The sequence below is a fragment of the Ornithodoros turicata genome, chromosome 8 (assembly GCF_037126465.1).
Source record: "Ornithodoros turicata isolate Travis chromosome 8, ASM3712646v1, whole genome shotgun sequence".
Classification (NCBI taxonomy): Eukaryota; Metazoa; Arthropoda; class Arachnida; order Ixodida; family Argasidae; genus Ornithodoros; species Ornithodoros turicata.
Window position 1 is genome coordinate 36,689,898 of NC_088208.1, and position 26,194 is coordinate 36,716,091.

Consider the following 26,194-nt stretch of genomic DNA (forward strand, 5'->3'; position numbering starts at 1 on the left):
AGCCTATGTTTTCCTGTCGGCTCGACTTCCTCGTAGCACAACCGGCTCTGTCGTTCTATTAGTCGCCCACGTTCCAAGTATCGCATTATCCAATCGAGCCCCGATCATCATCACTGTGCCTCCTCACCCTCGCTCATCATCATCATCATCATTATCAGTTTTACTTGCATTGTTTTACGTCGCACACGGCTCGGCCATCGCTCGGCTATCCGAGAATCCCTCAAAAGAATTAACACCTATATAGAAGTAGCATAGAACAAAAGTTTTTCCCCGCAAATGTGCGCACAGCGCGAGCGTTCCGAGAACACGACTATTGTAAGCACAAACAGATTACCCCGCACGTGATACTTATAACCACCACGTGTCTCTACAGAGCAGAAAACATTGTGACGCAACTCAGATGGGGATAGGAACGCAACGCTCCCACCTGGAACGCTCAGATGAAACGAAGTAGCCTGCACCAATTATCGCGGCCAATGTTGCGCTGGAATTTCCGCGACCGACCGACCGACCGGAACCGGAAGACCGCCGGAGCGGACCAATGGGCGCGTCGCGCGTCTCCTCCCGGTCGACGCTCTTTCCCTGTCGTCTGCTCACCGCGACGATGAGACCAACACAAGCGTAGTTGTTGTCAGATGAAGAACGTGCATTAATCGCGCGCTGCAGACAAGCTGGATTACGCTACGCACACGCACATCGCTGACGTGGATTACTTCGCGGCCGAAGCGGGTTCTTTTCAGGTATGTTTCTCCCGTTTATAGCGCAGTTCGATAAAACGAAATTTCCCATATTTCGAATTTCTATAAATCGAATTGCTGCGACTCGTGGAAGCAACGCTACTGTCTCGGGTTCTTTCCTTTGTTTAAAATCTGCATAAACTGCGTTATAGTGGGCTATGCGGCAAAGTGAATCATCGAGTACAGTAACCAACATGTAAAGCGACATGAGCGCTATAGCTCAGAAACGTTAGCTAGTGTGACACTCGCTAGCTAGTAGTACACTAGGCGCTACTATGCACGCGCCAATGCCTCCCCCATCATTTTTTTTTTTTCGTTTTCGAAGGATAATTGAATGTTAACGGAAGTGAAAGGCATTGGCCGTGCCATCGGATTACGAAAGGTTACGTGTTGCAATACTTTTTCGTAAACAGAGCGCCGTCGGTAATGCGCTTTCACACGGCCTTGCCTGCCCGGTCAGGACTGCATCGAAATTCCACGGTCAAATATGCATACCGGAAGAGGTGCCCCGCAAAGAGATATGCTGAGAGATTCGCGCCCTTGGCCACCAGTTGACGCAATTCACACCGGACGACCATGCCTATGTACACCTCGTCCCGGCCCCTGCATGTGCTTGCAGTCCGAAACAGCGCCAATGTAGGACTTGCAATAGTCAGGGGCAGGAGGAACTGTTTCGACATTCAGTTATGAGGAAAATCACCCCAGGAAAACAGAAAAAAAAAGAAAGAACTTCACGGAAGAAATGGGTTCGAAGATGGTTCGCGCGCGGAGAGCGATCTGGTTTTTACGACGAGGCTTTCTTTCTTTTTTTTCTTTTTTGAACGTTTAGCCCCCGTGTGCACATTCGGAGAAATATTAACGTTATTTAAACAGTGACAAAAAGCGTTATTCAACAATTCGAGGGCGACCCTGGAAAGTGGAGGAAAAGAAGCTCAAAAAGGCGATGTGTCCCACGAAGGCCATGACGAATTTCGAGAAAAGGAGCACGATAAATCACATCTTAGCTTCCCCGAGAAACGCTTCAGCTGATGGCCGAAGGTCTCCCTTCGAAAATTTCTCGAGACGCGATATACTTTCGGAAGGCTATCAGATGTGCGCGGGCGTCAGTAAAAACAGGATAACTTATTTTCCGCCTTTGTATATCGCCTTATATCAGCGATACGAATGACGATTGCGACCAGTGTTTCGAATAGTGCATATAAGCAAGCGCGGCAATACACATTCTAAAAGTAGTCAGCCAAGCGGAAGGGAGCACGTGTTCGTTGGAAGTTCGCGAGGAGATGTATATAGTCGCTGTCAAGCTGATGCGCGTGTCAAAAAGTCAAAATAACGCATTCCTCACCCCCTGTAAAGTAATTAATCTAAGGACGGAGCACAGAGAATGAGCGAAGACAAGTAAAGGTTGAATATTCGATTAGAAAAAGAGAAACAAAGGCTCCATTACGTGGCAGTGTTCGATAAGCGACTGTATTAGCCCGGCGTTCGGTCACGTGGGTCAACATATGTCTCCGCCGCTTTTCAAGGTGGGGTCAGCCAGCCTTGAAGCATACCGCATACGTCATTTCCCGTCATGCAACGCGATATCAAATGCGACAAACGTACGTCACGATTATAGCACAGTTCGAAAAGGAGGAGTGGGAATTAAGAGGATAGTTGGAGCTATAAAAATAGTTTGTGCACTGGTGATGATGATGATGAATTATGACGATTTCATGTTTACTGACACAAAAACAACCGGGCCATGATGACGCTAAGCTATAGAAAAACTAAACTAAGCACGCAGTAAAGTGATGCTGATTGTGCTACGAGGAAGTTACAATATTCAATATCATAAAAAAAAGAACTTTATAAATCCTACTAACGGCACAAGTGGATGGACCTTGAGAAAGAAAAAAGCTAGAGGTGAGGGGGCAAAAACTGCTTATAAAGAAAGGCCGCATCTCAGTCACTGGCTATGCGCTGTCTGACGTTTTCCCTGGCGCCTTTCTGAGGAATGTCTGCACAGTTCCCCCTGAAGTCGGCCCAGGGCGCACACTAATCCCACACTCCTTCCTGGTGTTGCGGCTCATAGCCACAGTTGCTTCGTGGCGCAAACGCGGAATAGAAAAAAAAAACTATCTATTTAAAAGTGTTTCGATTCCGTATATACCATGCTCTCTTCCCTCTCCAGAGTCTTTCCCTTTCCCTTTATTGCCCAATTAACGCAATGGCACAAAAACAGACTTTCCGGACCCGTAGAAACTATTATGACTGACACTTTCCGTCCACTTCTCCTCCGCACCCCGTTCCCTTTCTCTCCGCGACGAGATGACGTAACACTTCCACGAGCACGTGACCTCGAACAAACCGTCCGCACCCCAACCGTGCGCGAAAGGTCCCTTCCAGCTCGCGACATTTTTTTTTTCTTTCAATTTTTAATTTTTATCTCGTAGCCAAAACGCACCAGATCTGTTTTCTACCTTCCATTTTCAAGGATTCCCCTCGTGACGAGATGCAATCAAACAGCGTAAAGAGACGAAGGGAGAGTGAAAGAATAAACAAGTCGCGTCACGCCACGAGAAAACGACGCTCGACCTTCGGCGTGGAATATTCCGTAATCGGCAGAGTCGAGGAAGCATCACCCTATCTATAAACGCTTTCACGAAAAACCCTCGACAATACTATTAATGTCCGGTGGGGTTCCCCTTTAATTACTCTTCCTACGCTGCAAAGCTCCCCCCCCGGGTAAACAAATTCTCCTTCGTCTAGTCATGGAAAGTTACCGTCCAAACTTGTTTACAGCTGTCGCCGCAGCAACAAATAAACAAGACAAAGAGACTGACCGTGAAAGCGGACCATCATAATTTCACATTCTAAGCGGGTATTCCTTACGAGGAGGAACGCGGCGTTGGCTGCGTCAACAGCGTTAGAAAAATTTCGGAATGGATATGCCGTCCGTCGCGCGGATCGTTTAACCGATTATCTAATTGCCAATCAGATAACGCCGTAAAAAAAAAAAAATATATATATATATATATACATAAGGAGGCGCGTATTCACAAGGTCGGGTTCGGAAATGACGAACCAATCATTTTTTATGTGTTATTTTTTATATTATTTTATTATCATTATTATATTATATTATTATATTATCGTATATTTTTTGTTTTAATTGGAAAACCTAGACTACATGCGTCGTACACCACTTCCTGATGATAAGGGATTGGCTGACAGATATTTGAATATAAATTGGCCTCATACGCAACGTAAGGCTTTATGTTATGTGTAGGAGCCACTTGTCACCCATTTAACCCTCACCTGTTTACAAAACAAGCCCCTTTTGGCAACCATTTAAATGAGTTCCGAGAAACTCTTTCGAGTGTCGCAACGATTAATTTTCAGCCCCTCTCATTTCCATGACAGCGAGGCTGCGCAGTTTATTTACATATACGCGTTGAACAATACAGGAAAGCAATCTCAAAAGCCCACCCCCCGTGTGTCAACAGTTCAGCAAACAAGGCGGAAAAACTGCCGCCTTGGCGCCATTTTCTTTTCCCCGTTCCATATCGCCACTTATCCCACCACCGTTAGTCCAATTTCCCTGCAAAAGTTATTCTGGTCGCCTGCTCACGTACAGCGGAACAAACTGGGATGCGGTTAGTTTTCGCAGTATCGTGTTATGCATGCCGCTCAGGCAAGGTTACCTTGCGGTGTAACCGTTCGGCAGACCGCGCACTTTGTTGGGACTCCACTGACCTCCAGGGCTTATCTTTCGAGGGACTAAAAGAATAGAAGTTGATGACGATGCGCCAGCAGTAATGGTTCACTAGCGTCTCTTCCCAACTCTAAACACGAACACAGTTGGTAAACAGCACCTTCTGGCGCATACGCTCACCCTTTGGTACGACAGTCAAATTCAGAAAGAAAAAAAAAATCTGTACAAAACACGCGTTTCTTCATCTATGCGACGTACCCCGTAATGTACCCCGGAAAACGCTCATTTTTACGCCGATTTTTAAAGCCACGATTCACGAAAAAGTACCGGTAACTTCGCCAATCATCCTGCTGGTTGCCGTGGCATACCAATGAAGGGTGCTGGCATGTTTTCTGTGGTGGCTAGTCCCCTTGGCCTACCCGAATCCCAAGGCAAGGGGTACTACACCCTCTTGTTCCACCAACGTATTTTCCCCTCCCTTGGCCAGGGCAGGCTAACTCAACTTCGCCGAACCCCCCCCCCCCCCCCCGCCCAATACTGCTTGCGCCGAAGAAACTCGATTGTAGCAGAGATAAGGTTACCTCTGACGCAACTTGCTCAATAATTCATCACTTCCACAACAAACAACCAGGAACACGATGGACACAGGAACAAACACGATGGGACCGAAATGCGTAAAGAACACGTCATCGGCGTCTCACGGGGAGACTTGTCACACACGGCTTCGACGGAGAAGGAGGAAGTTCTCCACGTCAACGATTGACCCGTGATGCAATACTAAACGCTTCGAGGACTCCTCAAGGTTACGCAGGTCGTTACTACTAATCGTCCCGCCATTCTCTTGGTCGCGGCGGCGCGCCCACTGCTCAGGAAGACGCGTCTAATGACGGGTGGACCGCTTGGAGACACGTGACGTCGTGTACGACCATATGATCCGGGATGTAGAGCCCTGGACCGGCAATCCAGTTGATGTGGGTTCGAGTCCTACAGCTGGCTAGCCTTTTCAGTGACTTTCATCTTTCATCATGTCGAATCGTGCCTTGCAAGACAAACAGAAATACGGGTGAGTGTGTCTGCAACGGGACCCGGACCGGTCCGATTGCCGCCATACACGTATACCCTGTTGGTGTTTTTCGTCTTTCCTGTGTGCGAAGTTTTTTTTTTTTTTTTTTTTTCGTGTTGGCGCCGCGAAGCAACTATGGCTATGAGCGGCGTACAGATATGGACAGACGGAGAGAGAGAGAGGACAGCAGGAAGGACTGGGAGACAGGAGGGGTTAGTGTGCGTCCTGGGCCGACTTCAGGGGGAACTGGGCCGACATTCGTCTGGGAAATCTTCGAAAAACCCAGGGAAAACCTCAGACAGGATAGCCGATGGTAGGATTCGAACCCACAACCTCCCAGTCTTCAGCACGACCTAGGCTACCACCAACACGAGCGGGACTGTGTGCGAAGTGCCAGCGAGATCAGTGAGTACCCGTACCCGACAGCCAGGCAAAATTTAGAGATGTCTATAGAGATGTCTATAGGATTAGATGTCTATAGAGATGTCTATAGGCACGACTCCCGCCACTGCCATTCATCGTTTACTTGGCCGCTGGAAGCCTGTTGTGTTTGCCTCCAGTGTGTTGAAGAAGCCGGTTACGTTAGTGGTATGATTATAACGCCTGGAGCGCTGTACGTGTGTAGAAAGCGTGTAACTGAAACACGCGTTCATTAAACAGGACATGATACGTATGTTGCTGTGCATTACGCGCGCGTATACGCCGTGAGCTGCATGAAACAGTCGATTGAACAAGTTACTGCATTCTTAGTGGAACGCACACGCTAATAAAAAAAAGGAGCAAATCGGACAGCAGTTACTTCCTTCCCAGTCCCCAACGGCTCCCCATTTTGGTCCCCTGATCCTGAAATTTATTCCCCCGGTACCGCAAGTACTAGTGCAAAAACTTCGCAAGTTCCGAGCAAAAGGGACTGTTGATTGCGGCAATGCGTCTATAGTCCACAAAAGGACTATAACTACTCACTGGGCCCAGTACCGCATCAACCCGCGTGTATTGCTCCGATGTTCACCCTACAAAGGAGTTATACCAAGCAGGCTTCGAGCACTCATGTTTGGCGCCGCGATGGAGTTGGGGTTATGGCCGTCGTTAACTACAGGTATACCGGTGACGAGAGGACAGCAGGAAGGGGGCAAAAGGCACGACGGCTACTATTATAGGTCTCGCGCCTTGAGGCTTCCGTGTTTATTTTGACAACAAAGAGGATGTCTTCCCGTCGACAGACACGTTGGCCGAGAGTCAGCAGAGCGAGCCAAAGAAACCAAGCTGCTCGAGCTTTTTGCCTCGCAAATGTTTCTTCGCCCTGCTCGCACTCGACGGCTGCGTCGACAGATGGGCACAGCGGTCACTCGCAGTGGCGTGTACAGCGTAAAAAATAAACAAATAAACACAATAACGCGCGGGATGGGCCAAAGGATACAAAGTTGCACCCGGAGGAAGACCTTCGCGGGAGGTCTTCGTGAAAAATGACGGCGTGAAAACTTGTTTCGTCGGTCATGTTTTGTGAATAAGCAAGAAAGATATATACATGGTGGAATAAGCCAGTGCACGACGCATCTGGAACCGAGGAATAACCTTGCATCATTGCCAAATTCTGGCATCCCAAGAAAGGAGCGAGGACCGCGGTAGTAAGTTGCTTTAGACTAAGTAATTCTATACTATTTTATGGTTTAATCTCAATTACCGAAAGACGTACGAGATATTATATCAGCATAGTCAACGGCAGGAATCTTCCACAGTTCTGACTGCGGATCTATACACCTCCAACTGGAACTGTGTCTTCAGGCTCCAGACTTGGACTGCCTTCCAGAGTTCTGACTAGAACTATCGTATAAGCTCTGAGTGGTTACAGCGACTTTTGGGAAAGAACGCGAGGCACCGCGTTCATGGTACTACATACACAGCGTTATGACACCGATACAAGATGTGTTCAGGCCATAGTCATGCACATCAGCGGTCTCCTCCGATGCCCCCAAGAAATTCGAAATGATTGACAGCGAGCCCTCCAGCAAAGACCTCAAACGCGGACAGCGCGGCAACATGAAAGCATCGACATGAAGTGGCATGTGCCCGCTTCGTAGAAAAGATGCGGCGTGTTGCCACGAACTCGGGGCAATGGTAGCAATTCTTCGAAATGAAGATGTGCAGAAAAATAACCCCCTCTACGTGTCTGACGCGCCAAGGCTGATGTCACCCTGCAGCATCAACCTTCACCTCAGGCTACATTGACCTAAGCAGAATACAGGTGGGCAAAGAGTTCGTGATTTTTTTCTTTTCTTCACGAACAGGTGAGATTTGAAGCTATGATGGCATTGGAAAGGCGTGTAGGAATGAAACTATGCACCTCGTGCAAGTGCATAGTGTCACTCCATACGCGCATGCTCCATACAATAGGCGTGAAGATTCGCCTGTGCTCAAACGTGCATCTCAAAGGCGTCAGTCAATCGGATAAATATACGTATTAAAGAAGTGTCGGCAGTGATGGGATTGGTGGGATTACGCAGAACGAAAGAGCTCCGTGTCTACGAGTGTCGAGGTAAATGATTTACTGATGCGCCACGAGACATCTGCTTCCAAGAAACGTTTTTCCTATCAACCCGTAAAAGAAGATCGTGACTTAGAAGAACAATAGGTGTAAGTGTTGCTCGACTATATACGCGCATATACAGCGAGACAATACACGCGTCGAGACTTTTCCGGGTAAAATCCGATTCCTACCGCATCGTATACAGTCCCGGGCCCAACCGATTTTCTTTTGGGTCACGTTAAATCCGATTTTCGCCTGCATCCTCCACCACTACGGCATCCATGCTTTTCATTTCCTCCGTTTTTTTTTTTTTTTTTTTTTCCGGGCACTCGCAAAGTCCATCGACACCGCCACGACCCCACGCCTAGTTATGAGAGGTTATGCATATCCATTACCGTGCAGCGTTAATCTTCGATGACAAGGTCGTTCCTTTGTTTACGCACGGGGGAGCGGGTGCGTCCTCGTTCTCCCTCCTCCTCTGGCAGTTTACTTTCCCAGAGGAACGCGTGCATAGATGATGGAACGATTGCTTGTACAGCGATTGAATACCTTAGTTACAGCGGGTCAATATACATCCTGTGTATTCACGCGAGCGACATCCCCACGGAAGATTCTAGTGGAAGAAAAAGCGAAAACACTGCTCGCAGAGACCAAGTTACGTTCCGTGTTATGTTGAGCATTCAGCAGACGACACTTAGCAGACGACTGCGTCAGCGTCTTTCGTGTCGTCTGCTATGGAATATATTGTGGCTGTGTCGCGGGATGTTCTCCGCGGTCAGCAGCGTACGTGAACACTGGACGCTGAGCGCTCGCGCTCAGAAAGCTATGACGTTCTTCCCGTCTTCCGCTTCTGCGGAATGTCGTTCCTGTGAATACACGGATAGGAGAATGGAACATTACATCAGTCAAGCATCAGAAGACTCAGGCTTATTGCTGTTGTATTGCTATCAGAAGGCGTTCGTTTAGCAGTTTGTGTATTTAACCAGCTCGATCAAGTGGGAAAGCTACTTGTCTTAATTGTGCCAGTTAATTACTTTGGCATAAGGAAGAGATTAAAAAGTGACTTTTACTGCGACAACATAAGGTGGAAGAACATCCCGGAAGCCCTTTTTTTCTTTTTTTGCAGTGGAGCATACGAGGAAGAAGGTCATTGAATTCGTACAATTTCAAATTTAAAGTGTCCACCTACCGGGTCGTTTCCTTACATACAGCGCCCTCTATAACAGCTGAAAAGTGCCCGTCCACCCACCCACCCACCGTATTCCGATAACCCGCGAAAACTTTCCACTTCCTTAGCAGGAATCCCGCATGTACAAACAGAGCAAAAAAATGTTCACCGCAATTCTAGTGAATAAGGAAGCGATTCCCGTAAGCACCTTTGTGGAAACGATATGGGCGTGCCATTATTCCCGGAACTCCATATAGCGCTGTACCGGAGAACAATGAGCAATATGAAGACATCGTAAAAGACGTACGAGTAAACGCGGCAATTAAAAGAAGCTGGTTTGATGTGCGTCGCACGCGCTTACCATCAACGGCGTCAGCGGCGACATTCAGGAACAGCATTATTCGTCGCAGGACGCGGGGCAATTGTGGATAAAGCACAGCCGTGTATTAAAAGGGAGTCTGGTCATTAGGAGGAGCCTAAAAGAGAGGCTCGACTTGTCAATCAAACTTGGGCGCATTTCATTGGTTGCCGTTTTCCATGGGGGACCGCCATGACACCAAAGTTTTTCCAAAATAGTGGCACCCAGTACATAAGGGCGAGGTGTAAGTACTGGATGGCCCGAATAAATAAGGAACTGTATTTCCATCTGTGATTGGCTGGATACCTCGAAAAAGTGGGTGGAGCCTCAGGTATATGCAGGTCCCAACAATGGCCAGACCTCCCTTTTAATACACGGCAGTGGGATAACGGGTTGCAGTATACCGATGTCAGGTCTCTTTGTAAGCAGAAGACAAAAACCTTTCAAGAGACAACGGTAGGTGTACATGGCAGTGTCCTCGCCAGGTGGTTATATACGCCAGTCAGACGCGGATAAGAGTTGGAATGATCCGAATGACAACGATTGGATTCTCTTCTTCCACAGAAAATACGCAATTGTTGCGAAATACATTACCGAATGCTGAACTGTGCGGTTGCCGCAACAATTAACAAATTCAAGTACGCTCGTTTTATCTGCTTTGCATATCATTTCCAGCTACCTGGCTGGTGTCGAACGTGATCTGTAAACACAAGGAAGAGGAAAGTTGATCTGATGCAATCAACTATACCGAGAACTCACAAGCGAAAGAGACTAGTCACAAGCATATAGCTGACTTTCGTCGCTACTTGTATGCGCACATCAAGATGCGTCTCACGCACGTGCCAACAACACAATGCACTGTTCCATGTTCATGCGTTTCCTCACAAGGGCCAACTTCTCCTCACCCTCGTAAAATTAGTTGCATTTGGGCTTTACCACAAAGCGGCTATATCAACAACAACAATGAACGAAGTTACGTAACTTTGTTCCCTACATATACAAATTATCCGCAACGTTTATTAACGCTCGGATGCCATTATCGGACAGCTGTGTGTGAGAGAGGGAAATTATAGTAATGACGAAAAATCTTGGGACAGTTTTAGTGTATTACAATGGCTGAAAAAGAGTTGAGAAAAAGATCCACTGCAGTTTAGCGAAGGCCGAAACGCTGCTCACCTTGGAAACAGCACAGTGCGAAGACAGCTGCTGCATAATAACCAGCTCCTCGTAATCATGGCGTAAACAATAAGTAGGCGACATTTTGTACACCAACTCAACTCTGCGTCTTCCCAAAACGACTTTCAGCGCCCCGGGACAGTTTTTCTTTTCTTTTCTGTTTGCTTTTTGCAGACGACAATTCTGTCGTCTGCTAATGTCCGGAAAAAGTGAAGTAGCAGACTGCTCCCTCTATCGACGAAATGCATTCAGGCTAATATGCACACACGCTTTACTACAAATCACTATACATTTCCTCTCTAGGAGGATCCCCTCCTCTGTCAGCTGGAAGAATCAACGAGACTCACATATAAAGACGTCTCTCAACGCTCAATCATACTTAGAGCTACTTTTCAACACCGGTTGTTGGAAATGCGCCGATGTCACGCTCCGCACGAGAGAGAAAGAATGATCAATTACAAAATAATTTGTGGGAACCGCTCCAGTGCAGGGTCATTTTCCTCTCATTGTTTAAGGTGGTGGACCGTTCATCTGCCCCCCCCCCCCCCTACCCGTTTCTTTCCCTTCGGGCGTGCGTTTCGATCATGAAGCAAACTCGTCAATGCACGCCTATCAGAATTTGAAGGAACCTATTGCTCCTACGGGTAAAAAGCGATTTCGTCAAGGTTTTGGCATTGAATTTACATGCACTGGTGGGCAACCTGTTGCCGCGCAGAGATTTGCACGACACTTTAGTTTTTGTAGGGGTGTTGGAACTTCGTGGGGGATGGGACATGGAATGATTCCGGAATCATTCCAGCTTTATCGAAGTCTGGAATGGCATGGCGGAAACTGTCGTATAGGCACGGAATGGGATTAGGCATTTTTTTTTGGCAGGAATGGAATTGAGATGGAATGGTCTGGGTGCCCCGGTGGTAGTTTTGGTTTCAACCCGGTGGTTTCTGCCCCCTTCTGCCATGAAATAACCTTGTCGTTGTGCTTTTTTTCCGTGCTGGGTAATGTCAGTCTCCTCTAGCACGGTTACCGGTCCTTTTTCTTTTATTGATGGAATTAAAGGAATGGAATAGGGTTGCCAAGCCAGTCCAGGAGTGGGAACTGACCATACCTTTTCATTCCGAGGAATTGAAAGGAATGGAATTGGAATGGAATGGTTCACCCCATTCCGCAACCCTGCTGGCTACATACAAAAGCTAGGGATGGTGTTAGAGGTGTGTGCGTGGACGCTGAGAAAACTCGTATAATACCGTTTGCCATCCAGGGGTATGACACCTCCCTCTCTCAGGGTAAAGGGCACTCTCCGTCCCACCATTATTCGTGTTCTCGATGTAACAGTCATGAATCACTTTGACGGACTGCGCCCTTGTGCATTTCGCGTGTAAACAAGCGTTAGAAGCCCGACCGTATCATGGCCCAGGGTCGCCCCGAGTTATTTGTGGCTCCTGTACGCCCCGGGGTCTCGCCGTCTCCCACCCCCCGGATCGCAATTAGCATGTCCGGTATTCCAGCACTTCTCCCCAGCATAGTTCTTTGACCGACGGCATTCCGTCCCAATGCCAAGGGGAGCCCTCCGCCACCCTCCACCTCGTTATAGCACTGCTTCTGCCGTGCAGTTCGCAGACGAGGGGCGGCATGGTAGTTGGCGCGCGCCGCCGGCCACCGGGAGGGTGCCGCGATCGGTCCCATCAAGGCCGCCCCGCGTTTAGTCGGCGTTGGTAGGCCGGTGAGGCAGCGTGTCTTCGAAGTAGGTACCGTCGGCCCTCCTGCTGCACTCGGTAAGTGGATGACATCCGATTAGCCGCTCTCGCCAGGCGCTATATCACGCCGTCGCGTGTTCAGCGTGTCGCCGTTCTTCAGCGCAAAGGCAGGGCCTATGCGCTTCCTTCCTCGTAGCAAAGATACACGTCCACAAACTGGCGCACACCAGCATGTGACGTACGTGGATGAGCACGGATTTGTGCAGGTTTCTTATCTCAGGGGAGGTGTTGGCATTGCATAAGGGCGCGTGGCAACTGGTATCTGCTGACTTTTCGCACTTATCTGCCCTTTATGGGGAGGCATCTTCGGGGGGGGGGGGGGGGGTTCGGATGTGTTACAAGATCTTTCGGGGTGCTGAGAAAATTCCAGGATGGGTACCATGCTACTGCACGCCAAACGGAACATTTAAGTTAAGAACTTAAGCGGTTATCTTAAGAAGCTAAGTTAATAAGCTAAGAACAATTCAGCTCTCAATGATGTATGCGTGACGAAACACAATAATCTTGTTGATAGGTTTACGAAAAATCCCATCTTTATAAAGCCGACTCATCGATATCCGCAAAGAGCACATCGGCTGTTCTAGGAACTGCAAATTCCTCGTGCTCCGTGTGCAGTAAAAGCCTATCGATAGCGGCATTTGAGAATGAGCGCGATATAGATGACCTTCGTCCATATCTGAAGTATATGGTATGGGGATTTATGGTATGAAGTATGGCGATTTATTGCGGGAGTCGTAAAATTTTATTAGAAGCGGTTCCTGCGAGCAGCTTAGCGACCAGTCGCGTTCTACCGCAGGTTCATCGACGTACGCACTTCAGCAGTTGTGCGTATGTGAAACGCTCCATCGTCGAGGAAACCCCTGACGGGGGGATATCCGTGTTCATGAACATGGATATATGAGTTTCCATCCTTTCTTCCAGCGATTACTCCAGCCCAGTGGGTAGGCAACTACATGATGAGTCCATTTGGCCTTATGCCTTATACTTTTCTCAGCCGTTTCGAAACTACTACGTGGTTCTATGATGACGCGGAAAAGTACCAGGCCTTACTCAAAAGACTATTGCACAACGGAATCCTCCCCGCTGATCTTCACCGCAGCAAGGCGTTTCTGGGAAAAGCAATTAGATGGTCGCCGATTGAACTCCCTCTCGCAAAATATTCCCAACATTCTTCAATGTGTATGCTACGTGCAAACCTGCTTTCTCGCAGACATACCTAAACTCTTGACGGCATCTTTTTTTCCCCAGGTACCCGAGCCCTTCAGGCGAGCCAGGGCCCCATGCCGGGCGAGCCCCCTTGATTCCCGGGGCCCCCCGGATGGCCATCAACATGTTCTTGGACAGTGTCTACCTCAACTGGGTCCAACAACATTTTCAGAACATCACAGCAGACGGCGAAATGGTGCCTCCACTTTCGAGTCGCGACAGCGCGAACGTCGTGACCGTCTACCTCACTCGGAACCCAGTGCTCCAGTTGTTCCAGAACAACGAGACGTGGCTGACGTTGTTGGCCAACACGACGGACGACGATCCGAGCATCCCTTATCGCAACGCCACGGGCAACGTCGCCTTTGAAGCCGGAGCTGGAATCCGGGACTATTATCCGTACATCATCGCTGCCATGGCTGTGTCCCTCATGTTCCTGTCCATAATCTGTTTCGTGTACTGTGTCCTCCCCGAACTGCGGAGCACGCACGGCAAGAACCTCCTGTCTCTGTCCGTCTGTTTCATGGTGCTGTACGTGGGATTCATCTCGGACTACGCCTTCCGGACTATGATGCCGCGAGAGCTGTGCCTGGCCCTCGCCGTTGTGCAGCACACGACGTTCCTGGCCGTGTTCTTCTGGACAAACGTCATGGCCTTCGACGTGTGGCAGGCCATAGTGACTCTGAGGCCGCTCGCGAATCCCAGGCTCCGCGAGGACCGCTACTGGCACTACGCGGCCTACGCGTGGACCGCTACCATAGTTGTGTCCGCGCCCGCGTTGCTCTTCCAGTTCACAGACTTGGTGCCGGTGTACTACAGACCGCGCTTCGGTGAGACCAAGTGCTGGCTGGGCGGATACCTGGCCTATGCGCTCTACTTCAACCTGCCAGTGGGCATTATTCTCTTGTGCAACGTGGTCATCTTTGTGTTGACGGCCTGGGCACTGTACCGCGCAAAGGCTACTCAGAAGGCCACCCTCCAGGCGAAGCAGCACAAGAAAATGTGAGTATTTAAAAAAATACCCTACATTCTTTCTTTCTCTCCGTGTTTGCATGCTGTGATATAGGCTATATCCAGTGTTTCCCAAACTGATTGTAGGGCGTGTGATCCCCAGGGGGTCGTGAGAGATTGATTGGAAAGGGGAGGGTCGCGAAACGGCTGGTGAAATTGTAAAAAAAAAGTGGACAGCACCAAACGGTCTTAGATCATATGCTCTGACCAGTAGTCTGCGTAAAAATAAAAAGGGGGGCTCATGGTTAGACCCAGAGGTCTAACAAACAAGCTCACTTCAGTGAATATACCAGATCTTGTGGCTGGCCTCTCGCGGTGGTTAGGATGGCCGCTTGCTACGCCGAAACTGGGATGTGACGCGGGTTCGAGTCCGATGGTTTATCCGGAATCCCAAGCACGGAGGGGTGTTGGAAAAAATGGGGGTGGGGGATCATTATTGTAGGGTACACTGGTAAAAAAGGTAGGGGGTGTCACTGAACATTTGGGGGGTGTAGGGAGGGGGACTGGATAAATCACTGTTTGAATCCCCTCACCAGCTGTGCTGTCTGGGGGTTTTGCCTGGGTTTTACAGTTCCCCTGAAGTCAGCCTAGGACGCATACTAACCCCCCCTGTCCCTCACACCCCTTCCTGCTGTCCTCTCTCCATGTGTCCGCATCTGTACGCCGCTCATAGCCACAGTTGCTTCGCGGCGACACGGAAGACAGAGAGGGAGAGAGAGAGAGAAAGAAAACCTTAGTGAGTAGGAACAGCTATTCCTGCTGGCATGCTTTTTTCCGTTTTCCTTTATTGAGACGGTTTCTGGGCTAGATGATTCAGCCTGATGATTCTGGCCTGATTTCAGCATCAATGTTGTGTTACTGGTCGTGCACTGAAATCGGAAGCCTTGTGGCATCGCGAAAAGGGGGAGGGGGGGGGGTCACAGGGTAGCAGAGTTTGGGAAGCACTGGACTATGCTGTAATGCCAAGCCCTTTGTGATTTTTTTTAAATACTCTCAATAGTACTTGTTTCCACAAAAAATATGTGCAGCTTGCCAGAAGAAATCCCTGCCTCATTGTGCAATACTTGTACACCGCACGTTATATAGTTGTGAATCTGACTAGACATGGCTGCACATATTTTCGCGTAATTTCGCATCCTCCTTCAACCCTGTACCAGCTATGTGTAGAGTCTACATGACAAACGATCCTATAAAGCGAATGAAAAAAAAAAAAAAAAAAACGCGTTCACGGGCATAAAGCCCATCACCTCAACCAGAACAGACGTGCGCTCCTTCTTCCCTCCGGTGGAGTTCATGGATACATATTTCCGCAAAGTCACACGGGACCACGGCATCCCGATGCCTCCTTTTATCTGGGACTTTATCCACACTGGCAGGACGTTTAACTTTGCGCAGTGCATTCAGGGAAACTTGAAAAAAAAAAAAAAAAAAAAACGAAAGCTTTGTGTCCAAGAACCTTAGCGCCCACTTCCGTTCTAATTCGTCATTTTTGTTCTCATCGCAGATTTCACCTGTACGTCAAACTGTCCTTGGTGATGGGCATCATCTGGGTGTTTGAGTTCATCCCCTGGATCACGGGTTACTACAAACTGTACGGACTGGCCGGGATGCTCAACTCTCTCCACGGCCTCTACCTCTTCTTCATCTTCGTCTTCAAGAGAAAGATCTGGACCCAGGTGCGCAGACGCGTCGTGTGCTGCGGGAAGGACACGGAACCGCGATCCATGTCGAAGAAATACTCTACCACGACGCTCACTTCCGTTTCCATCTGCACAGTCAGCGCTGAAGTGCCATAGTCACTTTCTCAACGGCTCCCGAGCGGTGTGGTTTCCAGTGCGATTTTAAATGTTGAAGCGGGTGAACTGTCTCCTGCGCATGGCTGTTTAGCAACCCCACCAAAGATGCACGGATTAACCAGTTGTGTGTGTGTGTGTGTGTGTTAGCTTTTCCTGTTTTACGTGGTGTAATTTTTATTTATTGTTGCACGTTGCCTGCGTAAATGTTGTGCGTTGCTCACGTGTTTATAATAAATTCCGATGTGCTGAACAAATGTTCTGACCTCTTAGTCCCATCAATATCTTTGATAAGGAGAGTGTTGTGTAACTGGAGTGCGACATTTTATGAGGAGTTGACCCCCTTTTCCTTTTCTGCTACAAAGTAAATCATTGAAAGGATGCAAATGTTTATAATACTTTAAAGACAAATTTCAAAAGAAAATATAGAATAAAGTTTCACCATTGACAAAATGTGCACACTAACAAAACAGAGGAAGCTCTAGAGGCTACATACATATGATCATTGCATAAAAGCCTTTTCAATAATGCATATTTATGGGAAGCGTCATATTTCTACATTGTCGCATTGCATTGTACCTCGTTATATTTACTAGTGGGTGAATTAAGCAAAGGTTACACATTTCGACCGTGTCGTAAAGATGGAAGACGACGTCCCTGATGCTTCAAACTTTGCACACTGGTGGTCATTTGCCAGAAGTTTCATTGATATTTCTTTTCAAACGCGATCATTTTGTATAACAAATTTAGAAACAAAGCAAATTCTCACCCATTACATTTCCTATGGTGTATACCACCATGTTTTCCTCTGTCTGCTTCACGTTCACACTGCCATGCATAGGTGGCGCTGCCTGCAGACGAAGTGAAACTTTGGAGGCTTGGAAGCAGTGCCACCTCTACATGGCAATGTGAACGTGAAGCAGGCAGTGGAAAAAATGGCTGTTCTCGGGCGGTATGGTCCATAGGAAATGCGTGGGTTGAGAATTTGCTCTGTCTCTAACTTTTTTTTTCACAAGATGATAGCATATATAAAAAATATCGATAAAACTACAGGCAAATGACTACCAGTCTGCAAAGTTTGGAGCATCATGGACGTCATCTTCTATTTTTACGACACAATCGAAGTGTGTAACCTTTGCTAAATCCACCCTGTAAACAGGAATGACTCCATGATCAAGGTAGGGTCTTTCTACAAAACAAACTGGTCTGCAACAAATAAATGAATGAGTTTCTCCTGCGTCAGCAAGAAATCTGCACCTGCATCAACAGCTGGGTATGTCTTAAGCTTTCAAATGACAGAGCAGATGTATTCTCTCAATGAACAATCCATCTGCTTTAACAATGAGATCTAGCCCTCTTACAACATAGATAAATAAAGAAAAATAAGAGGGAACTAAAACAAAACAAGCTATCCACACAAATGGCCACTGTCGTTCCGACAGGAGTTTTCTGCAACACTAAAATACTGCTTTCGTGCAGCACCAGCAAATTACATGGCATGTGCACAGAATAAAAAGTAGAAAACACAAAGTGCAAACAGTTTTTTTCTTTTCTCCCCGGTCCTGAACATGAAATGTGATGGAACGAAAATTGCCCTGGTTGTGACGGCCACAACTATGCTCTGAGCATAAACACTGGATGTTCTCACAGCAGCAAAGAAACGATATGGCAACGCTGACAGCAACCATAAAATGAGATAACAGGGCCGGAACTTTGATGTGGCTGCAGCTCACACCAGAGGTAAGGCAAAAGTTAAAACATTTGGGATATTTCCCGGCATTTTCGTGTACATTTCGCACACTAGGCAGGGATTGAGAATCAGAACGAAAGAGATCACACAAACACACGTCACCAGACGACGAAGAAAAAAAAAAAAAAGAACGAAGTACGTGCCAAAGAACCTTGAGACCTCATAAGATCAACACGCTCCTTGGCAGCAAAATCTAAACCCCAATCAGGAGCCCCAAGACGGAGGTCAAGAGAAAGCGACGTAAAGCACAGCGGGGCAACGGCTTCCATAAATAGCTCGACGAAAAGCGAGCGCGTTCGAATATTAACGTGAGGTCTGTTACGGCATCTAATCTATTCGTGTGTGTGGACATGTCGCTCTCTGATTACGACGTTAGCTGTCTGATTCGATGTCATCCTGCCGGAGATCTTTTAGCATCATTTCATCGCCCATCGGGTTCGTTTTCGAATGCTCACGTCGACAACTCATCAGAACCGTGCTGAACTACTCACGATTTTCTTTCCCGCTTCCAATTTTATCCGCTTCTCCTCTTCATCCATGGCGATTCACTGAGGCATACAACGTGAAACAATACATCTGTGTCCGTAAAACATCTATGTCACTTCCAATTTCATCGTTGGATCTTGTTCACGTACCAAATGCATTATCGGCGGCCAGCGCCATCTTGTCATTTACGAAACTTGGGCTACTGTTTCTGCTTCTGCTACTTGACGAATTGAAAAAAGAAAAAGAAAAAAGAACAAACACCTGTAAGTAAATATACATGAAGACATATTGAATAACTTTCGTATTGTGCCGAGCAATTATTTTTTTAAATTTGCTGATGAAGGATGACTACGCAACTGTTACGACTCGGATGTGACGATTGCAACACATCCGCTTGCAGACTTCAGCAACGAAAATAGAGCAGAAAAAGTGAAAGGGATGAAAACTTTCTGTGCGTGACCGAAGCATTTAATAATGAACCTTCATGACGTTGTGTACGTTACGAACCTTGCGGGTCAGATAAATAACAAGGCATCGGTGAAATGGTCCCCCGAAAATAAGATCGCTGTCCTCACAGACGAAGGGATTCGCATACTGGTAGGTGTGTTTCGATTTTTATTTTGCATAAACATTGGTTGATGTAGTTTCGAAGACGGGCTTATGGCTCTTTCGATCACGTCGTCAACACCGCGCGAACTGACATTCTCACACATGTCTTTCTGTATAGAACTTCCCATGTTCCCCAAGCGAAGGCGGATACTTGCTGCACGTCGAAAAATCGTATATTCGGAACCCAGACGCCGTGCTCGACTTAGCTGGACGTTACAATGCCGATTTCCTCCTCCAAAATCTGGATCCTGGTACGTACAAGCACTTCGCTCGCACCAGCCTGGTGTATTTACAGACCCTGAATTGCTTAACCCCCCCCCAGAGACCCAACATTACTTAATGTTGGACCACACATTGTGCCCCGATACCAGCAACGCGACCCTCCACAAGACCTACCGCACCGTAGAATGGTCTCCGCAGCACCTTCCACTTAGGAACAGGTTTTTCGCGTGGAATCACGCATAATATTATTTCTGCATTTGTCTAAACTGAAACCCAGACCCCCGATTCAACCGTCTGCTTCGTTCTCAGGTGCCTGTTGGCCACGTTGACGTTCGACCACAGGCTGAGGCTGCTGCGCGAAGGAGCTCACGGCGAATGGGAGACTGTCACGGAGCTTTCGGACATCTTCTACGGGAAGATGAAGGAACGGTGGAAAAACGTAGAGCATCCCAGTGATGCGTCAAGAGCAGCCCGTGCAAAGTCAGAGTTCGAACAACTGATGCAGAGGACATTCTCCGTAGCAGCAGTGGGTGGGTGTGACCCAAGTATTGCGTAAAAGTAACGCCCTCTGGGGGTATAAATAAATAAATAGGTAAATAAATAAAAGTTTGCTGATATGTAAAAGCCTGCTAATATGTGTGCCTCACACTTGCCTCTGACAAGAGCTTAGGTTCCATGAAAAATTAACCTTGGGATTGATCTATATACAGGGTGTTTATTTTTATCCTTTACAGAATTTTTATTTAAAAAAAAAACTATGAGTGTAGCACAGATGTTGTTTTTGCAGTTGAGTTATACAGCCAGGTGAACATCCCGTCAAAAGTATGCAACTACAAGATAACTAATTATCTAAAATTCATTAATTAACTCTTTAATCAGGTGATTTTGGACAAAAGAGAGAGAGCAGAATGAAAGACTATCCTAATTGAAATCCATTCCTCGTCTAACAAATCCTGAAACACGCACTTGCGTTAAAATATCCATCCCCGAATTTTGATACGCTAAATTCTGACATGCCGAAATTCAGCTACGGATATTTCACGGCACGTACTCTTGTCTGGATTTTAAAAATATAAAATGGCTTTCAATGAGGATTATCTGCTATCTCGCTTTTGCCAAAAATCCTCTAATTAAAGATCTAATCAATGGATTTTAGGTAATTAGTCACCTTGCAGCTACATACTCCCTTCCAAAGGATGTCCGTCCGGCAGTATAACTCAACTGCAAAAAATGGCTAACTCAACTGCAAAAAATGGCTATCTGTGCTGTTATCATAGCTTATTTTATAAAAATTCTGTAAAGGATAAAAATAAACACCCCGTCTATATTGTGTACTTAACGGAGGGCCTGCTCATCAGCTGTTTGCAGGACTAAGACTATTTTCCACTAACTTTCAGAGATAGCTTGGTCGCACCTGTTCAGACCTCCTGGGAAGCAACAGTTTGCCCTGCTTATTGAAGCCATGAGGAATGGCCTGCTCGTCTTCTGGAAGGTCCAGCCTTCAGGGGTCAAGGAAGAGTAAGCCTCTCCTAGATTTTTAATCGCTGTTGTCACTGACATCTTACCCGTGAAGTTGCCAAGCTAGTCATTACATGGGATGCAACTGCGGTCTTCATCAAAATATGTAACTGTAAAATATGCGGCGTCTCATAAACTTCATTAAAATGAAATGCCGGTAGATCAAATAACTTTTTCTCTGAAAGTACAGTAATGCATGCAAAATGTACTTGCACTTTTGTTGGGTACTTTACAAGTCCCTGTCATGCTGGAAAGTACCGATTTATACGACTGCGTATAATAAGCAACACATTCCATTAATGCAGGCTTTGCTGCGAAGTAATAAAAGAAGAACAAACTACGCTTACTTTTGTGAGTAGACTGTGCTGGCAGGAAACATCTCCAGTTTCTGGTAAACGGTCTCTCAGCCAGTTGCTGATAAATGGTGATGAAAGTTGAGGTGCTGATCCTGACATTCCTCCCCCCCCCCAGGGATGCTGGTCGTGGGGTCCCATAATGGAACTGTAGTGATCCTACCTGTCGTCATGGAAGACAATACATTGAATGTTGGCTCGGCAACTGAAGTCTGGGAGAGCGACCAGATTCCAGTGCAACAAATAGTCTCCCAAGTAGGTTCCTTCCATAAGGTATTGACTACACCTGAAAGTCGTCTAGGAAGTCTGACGAGCTTCCGATTGTCGGACATCGTGGTCTCTTTAATCTACCTAGAAGGTGGTACTGCATTTTTATGAAGAAATGCAATGGGACCGTCAGTGAAATGTCCGTCAATGAAATACAGCATGGGACGTTTGTTACTGATATAGTGGCAATGCGTTTATTTATTTTAACACTGCCCCATATAATGAAGTTTGCAAATTCGTGAATGTGAGTGTAGGTTTTATAACTAGAGCCCGAAGTTTTCGGGAAGTATTTTTTTCTAAATTTGTGGGGGTAAAAATCAGGTAACTAAACATGTGCACTAAATTCATGTGAATTCGGGTGAGAAAACTTCCAGGAGAAATCGGGCTCAGTTACTCAAACTAACTGTAGTGGTTTGGTACAAACGGTGATGTAACGAAGTTTTTCTGTCTGCCAAACAAGTAAATTAGTGGATTCCTACAGACATCTCAGTGAGGGCAATTTTCCGGGTAAAAATCTGGTTTCACCCTAAAGAGGCAACCTTCGAGGTGCAAATTCGGGGAAGAATCGGGTAAAACCCTAAAACTTCAGGCTCTATTTATAACCTGTGGAACAGGATGCCATCAGATGAGTAGAGTAAAAGAAAAGGAATAAAATAATAGAAGGCATAAATAAAATGGCAGATCTCTTTGGGTATGTCCAATGAATGTGGTAACATTTCTTCAAGCCGAAGGACAAGCCGAAACAGCGAATACAACAAAGTGGATTACGCAAAACTCGAGCCTTGGATGAGGTGTTGTTCACTTCATTGTGTCTTTGTCTTCCTCAGACACAAGGGAATCTTGCTTCTACCTATAGTACAGCACTTTGGCTGCTCCCTTTTAATTTGTTTATTATGCTTTGGGATTGAGGTCACACTGCTTTAAATACAGAACGAATGCCTGCTTTGTGTAACAACGAAACCGTTTCGTTTGCAGGCATCACCATCTTCAGAAACATTCCTCATATTTGTGACGAAGAGTCGATACCTTCTCTGTTTCAAGGTTTTGGTCGATGAAAATAAACATTCCGTTAGTGTCGAGAAAAGCAACTTTTCAAAGGACGCATGCTCTACTCCAGTGACAGGTACTTGACATTTTCGACAGACGTCTTTTGCTATAGGGTACTGACGTATTGTGGCTCCCAATTTTCCAACCGTAGGCATAGACAAGTGTTCGTCAAGGGACTATGAACTACACGTCATGCTTTGTACTTTAGGCAAAGAAATAGTTGAAGTCAAGATGACCAAAGGTAGGATTTCTTTGCTGTTATAGTTTTCCTGTGTCCTTGGACTGATATTGCTAAATTCTTTGTTTTACTTTCAGATCTTGTATTTTTATCTTGCAAACTGAGAATTGAGCTGCCTCCAATGTTGCAGCCAATGGGTCTGGGGCTTTCAGCAAATGGAATGTTCATTGGCATCCTTTCACAGTAGGTTACTTACACAAGCGCCTGGACAGATGATACGAGTTTTGTCAAACAGGAACTGCTCACTGCTGAGATGTTCCGATTTAATAGCATGTAGTGAAATTAGATGAAATAGCACACCAAAATGGTGACTAATTAGACAGACCTCCTGGTTTGTAGACCACCCTACGTACAGGTTGGAAATAAGCGTTAATCGGCAAAGTCCTAAGACTAGGGAATACTGCCAAAGTATGTAATGACAGCCTCTCCGTCTTCTCTTGCCACAGCATTGCTACAATGTACGACCCTATGAAGGTGAAAGAACCTTTACAGGTGAGTGTACTCGAATCACAAAAGTATACTTCTGAACTCAACATATTATACCGGATGTCTCAGTAAGGTTCCCTCAGCGGAATATTTCGTAAACAGAGTTGAGCGAAAGAGTGCATTGTTACGCTATTCCGTGCAAGAAATATGTAAAACAGACATTAATAGACATCTATTTTACAATATGTAAATATGTGTGTAAATATATGCAGTATATCAGTATGTAAAATAGAGGTTCCGAAAGCGTCTGAAATTATTTATTTAACTAATGAGTGTATGTAAATGAGCCGCTGCGCTGTACAATGTATATGTTTCCTGACAGTAAGACCATGTTTGAAAACATTGTACATAAACATTGCTGGAAGGGTAGAGGCAACTGTGAAGTTTATCTCCGCATACTCTATATTTCTGATTTTGCAGCTCATCATACACTGCCTGATGGACATAGAAAAAGCCTGCGATTTTGTACTGGGTGAAGTCAGACGCGATTGTCAGGCCCTGACACAGCTGGCTGACTGCCTAGACAGGATTCACTTGCACATGAGCAACAAGGGTGCCCTTCCAGTTGCTCTGCGGACATTTCTTTCAGAATGTGCCGACAACCTGGCTTCAATGAGCACCAGGAAGCTACAGCTTTTCAGGTGAGCAATATATGACCGATTACCCATCCCAAGCATATAATATGGCTGCGATTCCATGAGTAAACAGCACAGTCTATTCGCTACATCCAGTGATTTGTATTCTCCCGAAATGAAGCTTTGACTGGTACACGTCCTTCCCTTCGAGTAGCACCTCGGGCAGATTATTAATAGAGCCTTAGGTTTTAGGGTTTTACCCGATTCTTTCCCCAAATTTGCACCCTGAATTGAAGGTTGCCTCTTTAGGGTGAAACCTGATTTTTTCCCAGCAAACTGTCTTCACTGGGGTGTCTGTAGGAACACACTAACTTGCTTGTTTGGCAGCCAATGTAGTGACATCACCGCTTGTACCAAACCACTACAGTTAGTTTGAGTAACTGAGCCTGATTTCTCCCCGAATTTAGTGCCCTGGAAGTTTTTTTCACCCGAATTCGCATGAATTTAGCGCACGTGTTTATTTACCCTATGTTTATACCTCCCAAATTTAGAAAGAAATATTTCCCGAAAACTTGAGGCTCTAATTGAACCTCTGTATGCAATACGGGGATAAGTCGAAAAATCCCAAACTGAGAAAAGGGGCCTGATGTGATTGTCCGTCCCACTGACACACATGCATTTCCCGTTTTTTACCATGCTGTAGCGGGCCAACAAATCGCAATAAGGTCCTAAGTTTTCATTGGCAGGTGCATACTGCTATGTAGATGTCATTGCAGCAAAAATAGTAAAAAGGGGATAAGTCGACTTATCCCCTTATTGCATATAGAGGTTCAATTATTAACCCTCACTCTCTTATAGGTTCCTGGAATCAATCAAAGTAGCCACAACCGGATCTGAAGAAAGCGTAAGCATATTGATTACACTATATCTTTCTGGTTCGATGATTCTTAAAAAAAAAGTGTTTTCTTCTTTCTTCAGGAGAAGAACGTCAAGAAAGTCAGTGAATGCATTCTCCAAAGACACATCGAGTCGCTCACTGCTAGGCACACGGGGAGAAGTCTGACGGATGAACAAATGCAATCTGCTCAGCGTTTCGCGGACTGGATCTTCCACTGTACGGGAAAGAGGGCCGACAGCATTTACAAACTGATGTGCGGTGACCTGCCAAAGACTGAGGGGGCGGAAGGCGAAGTATGTGTTATCTGTGGCGGTGAGGTACAGCTAAAGAGCATGTACTATGGAGAATGTGCCAAGCGTCACAGGTTTGGACGTTGCATGCATTCCTTGCTGTTGTGCCACGAAACTCCGTACCGCAAGTGTCCATCATGCCGGACAATCTCCCACAAGCGTGGCATCTGGGAGGAGGACCCCCTCTGCATTTTCTGTGGGTCGTCTCTTCATTGAGAGGACGAAATATATTTTTATACCGATAAAAATGACAGTAAATGGCAGGACACTGCCAAATAACAAGCTTTGGTCTCTTTCTTGTGGTCGCTCGAGAACGTCCTTTCAGAAATGAAGATACTTGTCCTGGAATGCAAGAACTGAGGCCCTTTCAGCGTAAAGCAGCAGCAGTATGCTATGCACGGTAGTACTTTATAGTCCACTTTCGGTGCAAACAATACTCATCTTATTGGCTATCACGTGGTGTTTTGATAAGCGCTGCACTGATATGGCATTTCATATTGCTTATAATTGAAGTACGCAAGGGCTCCCTGGCTCTTGGTATTACATTTAGTAAAGCTCACGATAAAGCTGCAAAAAATCCTGTTCTTAGTCTCAAGTTCGAGCTGGTACAAGGCCAGAAATGAAGATTGTTAGTACATTTTGTGGAAGTTGATAGCAGAAAAACATTGACATAGCAAAATGTCATGGGTTATATAGTAGAGAAACTAAAATATTTGTTGTGAGGACACGTACGATCAACAGGCCAACAGAAAGTTCACGTGAAAATTTCTGAATAGAAGGAGACAACTGCAGTATACCTCCTTTTCAACTTTCTCCAGCTTCAGATGTCGTCTGCTTATTTGGCTTCTTTGCTGTCGTCTGATGGCTTACCATTTTGACAATCCAAATTTTTAACGAAATGGCACTTAGAGGCCGCATTATTAGATATATCCAAAGCTTATTGTGAGTTGTTTTTGTCCTATAAAATGCGA

General features: G+C 46.4%; 3 protein-coding genes across 10 annotated transcripts in view; 2 read left to right on the top strand and 1 right to left on the bottom strand.

The window, feature by feature from the left end:
• Window positions 1-18,888, bottom strand: part of LOC135367176 (centrosome-associated protein CEP250-like) — a 77,725-nt gene extending 58,837 nt beyond the window's left edge. For 6 of the 7 annotated variants that reach the window (XM_064600320.1, XM_064600316.1, XM_064600318.1 and 3 more), the window contains exon 1: window positions 18,726-18,888. In XM_064600320.1, coding sequence (XP_064456390.1) covers window positions 18,726-18,773 — 48 coding nt within the window. In that variant the 5' untranslated portion in view covers window positions 18,774-18,888. The remainder of the gene's footprint in view (window positions 1-18,725) is intronic. The other variant, XM_064600315.1, reaches the window with a different exon arrangement.
• Window positions 623-16,811, top strand: LOC135367179 (G-protein coupled receptor Mth2-like). 2 transcript variants are annotated; one of them, XM_064600327.1, is made up of 3 exons: window positions 623-740; window positions 13,723-14,682; window positions 16,196-16,811. In XM_064600327.1, the coding sequence occupies exons 2-3, from the start codon at window positions 13,793-13,795 to the stop codon at window positions 16,485-16,487; spliced, it is 1,182 nt and encodes a 393-aa protein (XP_064456397.1). In that variant the 5' UTR covers window positions 623-740; window positions 13,723-13,792; the 3' UTR covers window positions 16,488-16,811. The 2 variants fall into 2 exon arrangements, with proteins under 2 accessions (XP_064456397.1, XP_064456396.1); XM_064600326.1 differs by lacking the exon at window positions 623-740 and adding an exon at window positions 12,301-12,492.
• LOC135367178 (uncharacterized) lies at window positions 18,407-25,506 on the top strand. The gene is made up of 14 exons (XM_064600325.1): window positions 18,407-19,317; window positions 19,448-19,580; window positions 19,652-19,769; window positions 19,861-20,081; window positions 20,949-21,069; window positions 21,375-21,460; window positions 21,541-21,677; window positions 22,665-22,812; window positions 22,888-22,977; window positions 23,052-23,157; window positions 23,421-23,466; window positions 23,881-24,101; window positions 24,894-24,939; window positions 25,014-25,506. Exons 1-14 carry the CDS (start codon window positions 19,195-19,197, stop codon window positions 25,437-25,439), a joined length of 2,022 nt encoding a protein of 673 aa, XP_064456395.1. The 5' UTR covers window positions 18,407-19,194; the 3' UTR covers window positions 25,440-25,506.
• The last annotated feature ends 688 nt before the right edge of the window (window positions 25,507-26,194 follow it).

Coding starts and splice junctions, on each gene's coding strand:
- LOC135367179 (XM_064600327.1), top strand. CDS start 13,793: ATGGCCATCAACATGTTCTTGGACAGTGTCTACCTCAACTGGGTCCAA. Junction 14,683..16,195: donor GCGAAGCAGCACAAGAAAAT/GTGAGTATTTAA, acceptor TTCTCATCGCAG/ATTTCACCTGTACGTCAAAC.
- LOC135367178 (XM_064600325.1), top strand. CDS start 19,195: ATGAACCTTCATGACGTTGTGTACGTTACGAACCTTGCGGGTCAGATA. Junction 19,581..19,651: donor CCTCCAAAATCTGGATCCTG/GTACGTACAAGC, acceptor ACCCCCCCCCAG/AGACCCAACATTACTTAATG. Junction 21,678..22,664: donor TGCAACAAATAGTCTCCCAA/GTAGGTTCCTTC, acceptor TTTCGTTTGCAG/GCATCACCATCTTCAGAAAC.